Here is a 13,951-nt window from a genome sequence, read left to right as displayed (position 1 = left end):
TGTAAATTCTCTCAATCTTATTTTTAATAATAAAAAATGCAAGCAATTAAAGAAAAATAAAAAAAGAAATGACACAATTCCCCATATGTAATTAATTATATGGCATACAATTTTGGACTAGTAGACATTAGATTAGATAACTTTAGGAAATGAATACTGGGTTTGCTCTATAACATACCTTATGATTATCTAACATTTTAAATTCAGAGGGTAACATATAAGTCAAATAATTTTTAAATATTTTTAAGTCCATCTATCATAACATGATTGATTTCCTAAAATAATTTTAGTATTTTTATACAGTGTAACCAGAATATGTCAAAAAATCTAAGATTAAATGTAAATGCATATACAATATTCAATTACTTGCCAAAAAGAGGGAAAAAAAGCAACCTGATGGTTTAAAAAATCATAATTCTTTTTCTGTTCCTGAAAAACTATTTAAGAGAGAACACTTCTCTTTAGGAATATGCTCAATGATTTGCTAAATGTTTTTAGTGTACGTATCTTTGTATATCTTCATCAGAACAGATAACCAGAATCAAAGGGATATACATATCTTAGATTCCTTAAAACCTGTTTTTGAGAGAGTATCAATATTTACGTTATTTTCAGACTTCCTATTTTCTTAAGTTAATAATAAACTTATTTCATTATATACTATGTAGTAACAAAACTTGGTGGAATATCTAAGACTACCTAAACAGATAAGTAGGCTAATATTTCATTTGTTTATGCAAATTTTGATTTATTCTGATTCTATCAAGCAATTTTTCCAAGTGTAAAGTGAAAGGTTAGGATATATACTTTCACTTCTTTGACAGTATTTTTTAATAATTGAAATACATAATTGTGAGCAAAATACAGAGAATCATTTCAAATGTGCTGCTATGTTTTATGTCCTCAAAAGGGTATTGTTATTTATAAAACAGATCAATTCTTAGGAAATATACCTTTAAAAATTATATCTCTTTAGTAAAAAAGTTGTTTGAAGACTATAGTGAGTTTTAAATTTTACTATATTTTTTCTCCATATCATAAATAATATAAATTATGTGACTTTCAGAGTGTGAAATGAAAAATCTGTCAGTAAGTAAAACATCAAAAGAACAGCAGAAGAAGGTAGAAATTTCATGAAATGCTCCACCACAGTTAAGGGGAATGGAAAGCTACCATATTTGAACTTTGATAACACAATGGAAGGTCAAGATAGTTCCTGATCCCACAATTGGGTGAGAATAGGTCTTACTAGGTAAGAACTAAGATAATTGCTGAGAAAACTGAAAGCAGCAAAGCCTAAGTTTCATATGTAACACTCAGTCTCATAGCAAGTTCTTTAAGGGACTAATATAAAACTTGAAAATTTCCACCTAAATTCTTAGTGAATTTTAATATTAAGACAAGAACTTATAAATAATTAATTTTGAACAGTAGCAACTGAGTAGCAGGAAATAACCATTTGCAAGGCATAAAATATTTTAGTGCCTACCTGGGGTTCTTAGCTTGGGGTCTGTATTTCAATATAAGTAGTTTCCTTGGTAACCCTACTTATTTACTTTACTTTATGCATTATAAAACATTCCAAAACAGTGGCTATAGGTTTTACAAGATTTCCAAAGGGTAAGCCATTTAAATGGTTAGGAACCACTAAACTATAAATTCAAATCTTTCTTAGAAAAATAATTTGGTTGTCTTTAAAAAAGTGATTTAATATATGTCATAGTTCTATTTTTAATAAATAGCTTATATTTTCTAATATATGTTTAAATTAATTCACTTTTCATATGTGTCATTTACCTGGACAGATAGAGATTACTGCTCCGTCGTATTTAGTGGCCGCTATTCCAAACTGCAAGCATCTGGAGAGGTACGGTTAAATAGCCCCTCAACAAAGAGAGCTAATTCATACTGATTGACAGTATTGTAACAAGAGCCACTATTTGTTACACTCAGCTTTAAAAACATATGATAGCATATGCAGATTTTGAGATGAGGATTTCTAAAGGAAAAATAATTTTATAATCATCTAGTAAAGTTCATTTTGAGTCATATTTCCTCTCCATATTCTTAAAAATGTTTTATATGTTCTAAGTATCTGGCACAGCTTCCTGCTTATTTCATCATTTTTGCTACTGACTTACCCTATTTGCAATCAAAGTACAAGGAAATTATGCAGCATAACAGGAGAAAAAGGCCAATGTGCATTCTTTTCTATAACACTTATATTTAATTATCATAATGACACGATTCCAGATCAACATAAGCTCAATGTAGACTATCTTTCTAGATATGATAGAAGAATACTAAGAATACTCAAAAAACAAAATTAAAAACAACCAGCACAATGCAAAGTTTCAATATACTATTCAGATACATCAATGAAAAGTGTCCTAGAATATAACTCAGACCCTATAGCCTTACAGTCTACACTCTATCAGAACGTTTTATTTCATGTTTATATTGTAAAGATGCTGTAATAAATGTAATAGGCTTTCTTGAAAAATAAACCTGTAAAAAGTAAAGCTGTTTAGGAATTATTTTTCTTTCCATAAAGAAATTATTTCTTTATAAAGCAGAAATCTTAAATTAAAAAAAAATTGGATGTATATCTGAAGGACAAGAAGTATAATCTCAGGCTTGGGGCAAGAAAGGCCTTCCCTGTACCCATATTGTGTAATATAGTAAGGTGATTAACAACAGAAGCTTTAGAGAAAATACCTTGACTATCTAGGGAATTTCTGAGCATTAGCTGCATAATGGAAGAAATAAATATATAATAGAATTTTAAAATGAGACATTTCAGGGTAATTAATATACCATATATGCTTGTATAATTTAAAGTAATTATATGACTCAACCATATAATTTTCACATTCATAATGTGCAAGGTACAAATTTAACTTTTTTAAAATTCCAGTTTATATTAGTTTAGCATTGCTTCCAAAGTTAAAAGAATTGCAAGACAAAATACTCACCATGAAAATCATGGTAAATAAGTATTGTGTACAAATAGGAACATTTTATTATTTTGGTGGAAGATACATTATTTATCCTTGGGAATGATAACATTTCTCTGCAGAACATTAGTACTCAGTTAAACATAAATTCTGTATGTTTGTTAAAAGTAAACAAGCTTATTAAAAAATAACAGCAATATCTAATCAGCCAAATTAATAACAAACTAAACGTTAAAATGGTAAAAAAAAAAAGTAACACAACATATATTGATGAGGGAAAGCAAGACAGCTTTAATGTAGAAAAACATATTACTATTACCCATAAGCCTATTTTATTATAAAAAAGAGAAGTAAAGTGTTCTCATATCTGGAGGTATTTTTTTTTTAAAATAGTCATTATTGGAAACAGCAAGAAGAAATGATTAAATATCCTAATTTCCTCAAGAAAATTAGCCAAATAGAATACTGAACAATAAAGATATATTATATTATTAAATATGCACACACAGAAACATATAAAATGTAAATGTCTTGAGAATATTTTGAGTAATTTATTAAATATTTATAATTATTATTGTTATTTAATTTTTACTTCAAAAAAATAACAGAAACAAAACCACAAGCAGGATTATTTACCCAGCAACAATTAACATGCAGCAAGTTTATACATCTGTAAAATATACATTTTCAAAGTTATATAATTACCACCTTCTATCTATAAAATTTTTATTTTACTAAATAAAAAATTTCCAGTTTCACTGGATGTTAAAGTTTAATAAAGTCTGTCAGCTGTAAGAAATTCAAGTTATTCCACCAAGGTATTGGCCCTAGGTTTTCCTTTCCCAGGTCCTCCAAGATTCCATAAAATAGACATTTTAAAGATGTATCTCTAACGGACTGAATTATGCATTGTTATTGTATTATATAAGTAAATGTGATGAGGCATGGTCCACACACTAGGATATCTGAGTGTTATGTTCAACAGTTTCACTGATCAACTTTGACAAATTCACTAGTCTTCCTTTTGTTTTGTTATCTTTACATGGTTAGTGGAATCGGTATAGTGCAAATTGTTCATATACACTGCTGCCTGCTACCCGTAGCTGTCACTTCGTGATATCAGCCAAATAACACAGTCAGAGGTAATAGTCTGAGGATTGATTAATCTCCCCTAAATACACACACACACATACACACAGACACACACATACACAAACACTCTGACAAAACAAGAAGTGTACACATTTTCAGGCATAAATGCTATCTGCCTCAGTTACTACTGACTACATGATGTCTGTCATTAAAAAATACCAAAGAGGGAGAAAAATAGGGCGCAATGTCAAGAGGCAAAGCAAAAAACAGAGTCAGACTCAGAGATGATGCAAATACTGTAACTATCAGATAGAGAATTTAAAATAAGTATGATTCATATGTTAAAGACTGTAATAGAAAAGGTGGACAACATGCCTGAACAGCTAGAGAAATTTCAGCAGATAGATGGAGACCACAAGAGTCAAATGCGAGGTCTGTGGCAAAGAAGACACAATGTGCTGAAGGGATCTGGGCCAGAGCAGACAGTGGGTGGGATGGAGGTGACTTCGGAGCAGCACTTGGAGAAAACAATGAAAAAACTGCCCATCGTTGGAGTCCTATGCCCTGTGCAGATTCACAAGGGCTTGATCTGGGCTACGGTGCGGTCAAATGAGCATGCTAGAACTGCTCTATCTAGCCTAGCAAATAGCCAAGCTAACTTCTGACCCCACCGATATTCCTGTGGTGTGTCCAGAATCGGATAATGAAAATGTTACTATCCAGAAACACAATGGCATCACAGTAGCAGTGCACAAAATGGCCTCTTGAAGTTTTGTGTCAATTCTCCAGCAGTCTCACATAGGGGCTTGATCCTCTCCATGGTAATTATCTTAAAGGGCTATTAAAGTTCAAATAGTTCACTTAATGTGCATTGGGTACTTTCCTACTAATTTTAGAGCACATTGCTTTTTGACACTCTGTGGATTGACTTATCAAAATATTAGTATGAAAGGTCATGTTTTAAAACAGCGGGTCCAGGTCACTTTGTATATAGAATTTTGTTATATTCAATAAATCTGATTGGAGGGGGGAAAAAGTCAAGTGGAAATGCTAGAAATAACAGAATATGTCAAAATGTTAGTTAGAAAATGAGCTTGGAATCATTTTATGGAGATCTTAAATGCCTAGTTAAGAGGTTTAAACATTTCATTTAATTAAATGAAAATTAAATCCATTTATTTTTCAATTAGAGTGACCAAAAGCTTCTGAGCAAAGGTAATTTTTAAGGAATGAATTAAGAAGATTAATTCAGCAGTAGTATATGGAGTTAATTACAGTAGGAAAAGGCTGACTTGTACTAAGAGGGGTAGAAGCAGAGAAGATATGGATGACAAGTATTATAAATCACAATGTACAAAACATACAATATACAGTGAGAATACACAAAATACAGAATTATACAAACAGAATGTTAGAGTTAGAAAGAATCTCAGAAGTCATATAAGCCAATCTCTTTCATTTTTAGAAATAAGCAAACTAAGGCTCACAGAAATTTGGACAAAGCTACACAATTAGATAGTTTCTGAGCTGGAACTTGAATTGAACTTTCTTGATTCTAAAGCCTGTTAACTTCTTTGATAACAAAAATGCTTTTTTTCCCCTCTCAATAATGTTTGACACGGCACCATATGAATTAAATGTAGAAATGAATAAACCAAAAAAAAAAAAACTGAAATTCTCAGCCTCCAAAATAAAATGATCATCTATTATGAGAAATAGAAAAATTCCTGAGAGGAAATGATAGGAACTTAAATATTCTTGTACAGATGTCAATCAGATGGAGATATCAGAGAGCTTGAAACGTCACTGTATAGTATTAATATTTCACTATTCATTGATTCATTCATTCTTTCAATACTATTTATTATGTTCACATTATGTGCCAGGCATATACTAGGTATCAGAGGTTTTGGTCAAAGCCGTAGCGATGATAGGATATAGGATAACATATGGTCAAAAGTTGAGGACATGAGAAACAGTAAAGAAGTTAAGGAGACAGAAAAATAGTCAAAGGGTAAAATGAGAATCAGAATAGTACTGCATTAGAGACACTAAAAAAAAATAAGTGATGAATAATGGCAGATGCAATGAGGCAGTAAGGAAAAATATGTGTAAAAGATGTGGTAAGTAATAACTACAGAGAAAATAATTTAAAATAAAGTGCTGGAGACAAAGGTCAAACTGTAAAGGGAGTAAAGGAGGCACATGTAAAAATACATACCCAAGAAACATGACCTATGTGAGAGAGACAGAGAGAGAAAGAAAGAGAAATGGATCATTCTCAAGGTACCCTGAAGGTACAGTGAAATAGAAGATATTATATTAAGGAGACTTCAACAATAATTTGAGGAGAAACAAAATCATTAAAGTAATAGAGATTGAAATGCAAGAGAAACAAGAAATAATTCAATGAAGGAAAATTCCAGGGAAATTAAGAGAGGTTACAGTCAGAAACACAAACAGAAGATTAGCGGTGATAGAAAAGAAAATACTTGTAGGAGAAAAGGAGAAGAGTGGTAATAACGAAATAAGGCAAAAAGGAGGGTAGCTCAAATGTGAGCTACTTGAATCTGATCACATTTATTAAAGGCTCTCTGTACTCCTTCCCACATAGGGTGTCTACATTCCACACAGGAATCTCATCCTCTTGTGATTCCACTTAGCTTTGTCAGAATCCTTTCTCTAATCAGGGTCCTGGTCATGGCCCCAAATACTTGGAGATAAGACCACTCAGTGCCTCCTTCAAACTCCATGGCATCCATCAGCACTACTCTAGACTGAGGTCAGACCCTTTCCAGAACGTTACTCAATTAGAGCACCAAAACAATTCCCAGTTCTGGCACCAAAACAACTTATGATAAACAGGATATTTGAGATATATTCAAATATCTTATCTCTGTAATTCTTAATTATCAGGTAAAGGGTAAAGCCAATTTGTCCCCTGATCTTCTCTCTAAATTCTTCATCTCCTGTACTCTCTTCTGTACCATTTTAACGTTCTCTAATTCTTAGCTGTTATTTGGAAGAATCCTTATCCAGTATTAACAAACTTCCTTATATCACCAACCTTGCTGCAGAATGGTATGTGCATATCCCTACCTTAAGTAACATTTAGCTCAACATTGCAGACTCTGCTTACAGAGTAGCTCTCATCTGCAAAGCTACTTATTCTTTCACATTTCATAGTCCATGGATCCAGGAGAATGGCTCTCTAGAGACACATGGGCCATTACTCTCCCATCATAATGTACATGTCCTTATTTCTATTAAGTATGCCACTTAGCTGTAAATTCCATTATTAATTCACGTTGCTAATATCTATTCAACTTCCAATCACTATCCCTTAGTCACTAGTAATTTTGGGAATTGGTTGTCTTTACCCAATTCTTGTGTTAATGCCAGGACATGTCAACACAGATGCAGAAAACTGTTCAATAATTTTGAACCACAAGATCTTCAAACTTCAGTAATCCTCACTTTTCCCCCTGTATTACCTCCTTAACACACACATACACACACACACACACACACACACACACACACACTTTTGGGGAAATACTATGGATCTTACCATTCAATGAAACTACTCAAACTCAGAAATATTAAACTCCAATATCTTAAATTCTTAATTACAAACATTAATTATATCAGGTGCCTCGTCATCTCACTCCCACTTTACTCAAACTTCATTTGATACTTTTCATTCCTCGGTCCCGAATTCCTGCCAGTATATATCACTCTCTTAGCCTTTTTTCCTTCCTTACCCATCCCTGACTCTATGCCTGATCATCTAAACCACTCTCGTACCAACATTCAGATTCCCTTCTAACACAAACATAATCTTCTAAACATTTATCAGAAACCTAAAAACGAGTTCAATGCCATAATCTGATTTCTCTACATCTAGGCAACTGGGTATTGCTTAATACATTCACACAGGTTAGCACATTACAAATTTATGGTTTCCAACTTCCTCTGTGCTGCCATCATGAATAATCTTTTCACTTACACTTAATCAGTTACCATTACTTTTTACCCAACAACTATTTTAAACTTTCTCATTTTTCAACCAAACATTATATTCAACCTCTAGGCCTCCACCCTCAGGAATTTGTCTCAAAAACAGCCTTCATAATCTATCTGAATTATAGCAACAACGAAATTGAGGCTATCAAACATAATTACCTCTAATATAATATTCTTTAAAAAAAAAACCTTACCTATTTACAACTCTTTGATGTATTTTCTTTTTGTTTCAATGATAAATAAGAGCTTCTTTCTGTTTACAAACACCATCTATATGGTTAGTCCAGTAACCTGCCCCTAAGACTTTTCTTCCAGTAATCCTCTGTTTCTTTCTGTATTTTCAATCTATCTTTTCCTAAAGGATCCTTTAACCCAGCCTATAATCACACGATGTGTCCTCTATTCTAAAAGAAAGAAACCCTACTTTTATATTACATACCCTTATCCAATATTTCTCCTCCAGACTCTCTTGGTATGTTTATATTCTTATCTCCCAGTCACGCCTCAGGACACTGAATCTGCTTTTGTTTCCTTCAACACCCATTTTAAAATCACCTTAGCTAAAGTCACCAATGACTCCTCACTTGATATACCTAATAGGCATTTATTATTTATGATATTTTACTGTTGACATTATCTCCTACTTCTTAAAAATATGTTTTTTAGCTCTATTCTTCTTACTCTTCTCATACTTCTTTCTCTATGTCCTTCAGAAGTTTCTCTTCTTCTGTCTACCACTGAAATGTTAATATTTCCCAGGGCAGAAGAAAACTCCGTGGTCCTCATGTCATGGGTTGTTTCTCTGGCTAATGTCACTTTCGTTTTTGTGTCTACTTCCCATTAATAGGGAATCAACTTCCAAAATGCTCTATGTAGCCTAAACTTCTTATTTAAAAGTATTTTTTTTCCTTGCTAGAGTTTCCCTCAGCCCTCTCAATTCCAAAACTGAACTTGTCCGTACCTAATGGATTCCTCCCCTAACATCTCCTACCTCCACCTTTGTTAAGGTACCACATGTACCCAATTACCCAAGCTATGAGATTGGGAGTGTTTCTTGACTCTTTGCTCCCCCTCAATATCCAAATCTTGTTATTTACCAAGTATTATTCATTTTAATTGATTAAATTTCTCATCTTTTCTATATCTCTCCATCTCACTACCCTACCTAGTTCAGGCCCTCAATGAGTTTCTGTTGTCCTAGACCAAGCCAAATACCTCATACATGACTTTATTTTCCATACCTTTTTATCTCAAATCATCCATGTAGAGTCTCAAGAGTAATTATTCTAAATAAATAAATATAGCCATTCCCTAATTAAAACTCTTCAAAGTACCTCTATTACTTATAGTCTTAGATCTATGTTTCTTAATACAGCACCCAAGGTTATTCATAATTGGGGACCATCTCTATCATTTCACATTCATTTCTTGCTGTTCCTCGTCTTTTGGATAATGTTCTAACAGCACTAAAAGATGGTGTTTATTACTTTAGTGACTTTACTCATACGTTTCTTTAAAATTCCACTGACATCTTACCATACCTCCATATAAACCTAAATAACTCTAATTCCTCCTCTATGATGTGACCTAGTTGTTGTCTCCTCCAAAACATCTTTACATAAAGTCCTCCATCACACTTCTCAACATCAATGTCAGTGATTCCTTAATATGCTCTGTATAGTTTTAAGTAGAGATAAATACTAAGAAAAAAAGTAGGGTATGGGGCAAATTTTAAAATATAAAAGTATTTATGAAAATGAATTTTGTATCTTAATAAAGGGATATTAATAAAAGGTAACATAATATCCATTATAAATATGTTTGTTTAAATGTTGACTGTGTTTTAAAATACACAATGAATCAGAGATAATTTTGTACTGGTCAGCATAACACGGCCACAAGAAAAAGAGTTCTGATTCCTAATATTAGTTAATATTTTTCTCCTGAAATAAAAGAAGTTTAGAAAACATTATTTAAGCCTTTATCCATCTGTTCCAAAGAGATAACACTCATAATTTTTTATTTTACAGTCTTAGGGTAGAGAAACTAGTGATTATGATTCTTAACAGACCAGGGGTGCCATGTTGAGTGTACTACATTCATTCCATTCAGAAAATTCCAGATTTCATATAGCCAAACTACAGTCTGCTTGGAGCTTTTAACACATATTTATTCCCAAAGGGGAAACTTTCAGGCCATGATAATAGATACCACCTTGAAATCTAGGCTGGCAAATTGGACACCTACAGAGTTGGTGCCACTTTTTTTTCCCACAACTCTCAGTAAAGGGGTCACTTCTCCTTTAAATGTTCAGTTGTTTTGACTCAAGTAGGTGAGTTAGGAAGAATTTGAATAATTTCGTTCAAAGCCATTCTTCAAGAAAAAGAGACTGATCTAGTTTTGAAGTTTTCCAAAATAGATAAAATAAGAATAATGTAGCAAGGGAACTGAGGATATTTCTGAGAACAGATTCAACCTCTGGATTTATAAGTACAGAAAAGTGGAAGCTAATAATGAAAAAATAAAGGGTCAAGAGAGTGGAGTTCTCTATTAAGATAAAAGAACTAGTGAGGTAGAAGTAACTTGATGAAAGAAAAAGAAGGAACCACATGGAGTTCTTGTCTAAGAGTGGAGTACTTGAATTAAGATTTCAAAGGTAGAAGAATTTCTAGCGATGACAAGATTTCAGAGTGAGGCCATGGGAGTGACAGATTGAAGTAGAATTGGGGGCAAAAGTTCACCGCCTCCAATGTGAGACAATCAAGGAAATAAGTGGGTGCTAAATAGATTATTCAGGTGAATGTTAACATCACTCAGGCTGATGGCAGAAATTGGAATTAAGAGCAAGACTAAAGCCAGGTACTAAAATTTTCAGTGAATAAAATGGCACAAGTAAGAGGTCAACAGATGATAACATGGAACAGTAATGGGTGGTTTTGCTCATTTACATTACATACAAGGCTAAAGACAAGAAGCATAGAACATTATAATTAATATAGGAGAATGAATAGATGACTAGTTATGTTTTCATATCTTTAACAATCCCAGAATCTCATAGTGGATTGAAATAGGGGCCAAAGGGACTGAGTAACTCAGAAAGACAGTAGAATGAAAACCAATGATCAAAATCACTTCTAAAAAAATGCAAAGGAAGGGAATGTTAAAATTAAAATTCAGTATAGAGTTTACTACTTCTGTGGAAGAAGCACATGGATGCAATAGGCAAGGACCATACAGGTAGACGCATGGTATATAAACATATATTCTGGGTCTCAGTTTGGGGAGTATATTCATGGATGTTCATTTTATCACCATACTTTGAAATATATACACATTCTTTTCTATGTATTAAACTGATAATGATGATAAAAGGTAATTAAAAAAAAACTAGTAAAGAACTTCATTTTTATAAAAGCTACCCAATTTGTCTTGGAGTAGGTATACACTAGACTCACAAATCTGAATCATTTAAATGACAGCAAATCTTACAGTAAGATGTTTGATAACTTGTTTCTAAAACTGATTTTCCTATCTATGCTTTACTTTAGTGCAAATATTGATGATATTGTGTTTCCTGACCATAAACGAAATCAATGTACAAATGACAATTCAGAAACGTCCCCTTCGAAATAGGCCAGCTAGGCTGAGGTTGAGAATTTGGTATTATGAAATTAATAACCAATCTTGAGCTGATCAAGAACAGATTCTACCCATGTTCGTTTGTTCAGAGAATAAATAATATGAAGCAGATTATCTATTTATTGATAATTAAAATGAAAATGTAGAATATAAAAAACCAAATGTGGTGCATGATTTTAACTTGCATTGAAATGAAGAGATACCAAAGTAAGTAGAATAAGTAATCAGGAATCAGGAATGTCTCATTCGTGTCACCCACCTTAAGACAGGTCTTGGCCAATTACCAGGACAATTACATAACTACTTCTTCATATTTTTGTAAGGTAAATGTATAACCATTGCAACCAAAAAATAGTCTGAATGTCATATACAGCAATAATTAAAATAAAAGACATAACGATAAAAAATAATTATTTAGTATTGAAGCAAAATAACAGAAAAGAAACTGAGAAAATACAAAAGAAAATTTAATATATTAATACCCACTACCATATAATAAACTGAAAGGCACTAAAGTTCAATTACATTTACTGAAAGAAATCACAAAACTTGAATTATTAGGAATTTATTGTTGATGTTATCTGTTATGTTTCCTTCCACATTTATCTACATCAATTCACTCTTCAGGAAATTACTCATAGGTTTCAATTATTTTTTCCTAAAATCTTTTATTAACTCTTAACTCTTAATTAAATTAATAGGATAAAAGTGGTCACACATAACCCAAATCACTTTGAAACAACAGAGTGAGTACAGCATCTAATTCCTTAGCTATACTAGCTGAACCCACACTATCACTACCATCCTCTTCTCTGCTTACAAGGTTTCAAAAGTTGTCACTGAAATGGCTCAACTCCCTAATGCTACATAGAGGCCTTCTTTCCCTTTGTTCTAGTTAATCCTCCTTTCTGTTAAATACCAGGTAATTGATATGTCCTTTCAATACAAGAGGAATGGTGGTAGAGTAGAAATAAACAAGGATTTTCCCACAGACTGAGAATTCTTCACGGATCCAAAAATCATCTACCATGATGACCAAGAAGTAGATCACAGTCACCTTTGACAGGGTAACCGTAAGCCGATCAGTTCAATCTTAGTACTTCCAACCACTGACTCTTCAACTGTAGAGGGAGGTGTAAATGAGCTGTCAAGATATGTACAAATCAACCAGTGCTGCCTAAATATCTAATTAGGAACCCTGCTGAGGAAGGTAGGCAGTTAATTGCAATTAATATTTAAAAAATAGTGTTATTCTATCCTTCTAGGTAATCAAGAGTTAAGTGTAATTCCTGGAGAACTAAATTTTTAGCATTATCAAAGAGATGATCCTAATTCTTTAAAAAAGCTGTATTTTTGATATCCTACTACAATGAAAGTGTTTATATATGCTTTATGTTCTACTATTTTATAAGGGTATTTCTATATTTCATTAATAACCATATATGTATATAGAAGAAAAAGAAATAGAAGTGAATTATATCAATAGAATTATCAAAGAGATGATCCTAACTCTTTAAAGAAGCTGTATTTTTGATATCCTGCTACAATGAAAGGGTTTATCTATGCTTTATTTTCTGCTATTTTATAAGGGTATTTCTATATTTCATTAATAACCATATATGTATATAGAAAAAACAGAAATAGAAGTGAATTATATCATATCAGTAGACAGGCACATGCAATTCTACAAACAGACTCAATTGTAAGAAAAATATACCTGCCATCCCTGTGATGACGTTCAATGGTCTGACTGTATCTGGAGCGAGGTAGAGTAAGAAAATGACTGCAAGCATGCAGAAACAAGAATATAAATGAGACTCAGGAAAGAAATGAAAAGGAGTAGGTTAATTTTAAAAAGTAAGATTCAAAAAAGATAAGCAGATAGTAAGCAAAGCAAATGAAAATTGTTACTAGAAAGCTTGCTTCTTCCTCCCGATGTCCATAACAATATGTCAATATTAAAGGTTAAAATATTCTAAGTATTCTAAAGTAAAACACAACAAAAATATAACAAATTGAGATTTAAACAAATTATATCCCAAAATGAATTCTTAACAACTATCACTCAAACATCTTCAGCGCCATCTATAAAATGTTATACAATACAGATGCTTTCCTGTTCTTTAGGAGGAAAGGTAAGAAGAGAAAAATGATAAACTAATCAGATGTTTTAAAAAGAAAATAATAAAAGGTAATTTTTAATACTTATCATACTTAGGAGATTTTATAACTTAATT

At 32.3% G+C, this 13,951-nt stretch overlaps 1 protein-coding gene across 50 annotated transcripts in view; it reads right to left on the bottom strand.

Moving 5' to 3' along the window:
• RIMS2 (regulating synaptic membrane exocytosis 2) overlaps positions 1 to 13,951 on the bottom strand; it is a 605,364-nt gene that overhangs the window by 195,271 nt on the left and 396,142 nt on the right. For 26 of the 50 annotated variants that reach the window (XM_033125945.1, XM_033125939.1, XM_033125940.1 and 23 more), the window contains one exon: positions 13,432 to 13,497. The exons of the other annotated variants lie outside the window; for them this stretch is intronic. In XM_033125945.1, coding sequence (XP_032981836.1) covers positions 13,432 to 13,497 — 66 coding nt within the window. The remainder of the gene's footprint in view (positions 1 to 13,431; positions 13,498 to 13,951) is intronic. 50 annotated transcript variants of the gene reach the window in all.

The sequence above is a fragment of the Rhinolophus ferrumequinum genome, chromosome 14 (assembly GCF_004115265.2).
Source record: "Rhinolophus ferrumequinum isolate MPI-CBG mRhiFer1 chromosome 14, mRhiFer1_v1.p, whole genome shotgun sequence".
Lineage (NCBI taxonomy): Eukaryota > Metazoa > Chordata > Mammalia > Chiroptera > Rhinolophidae > Rhinolophus > Rhinolophus ferrumequinum.
Note: the sequence above shows the minus strand (reverse complement) of the source record. Positions and strands in the feature narration are given on the sequence as shown.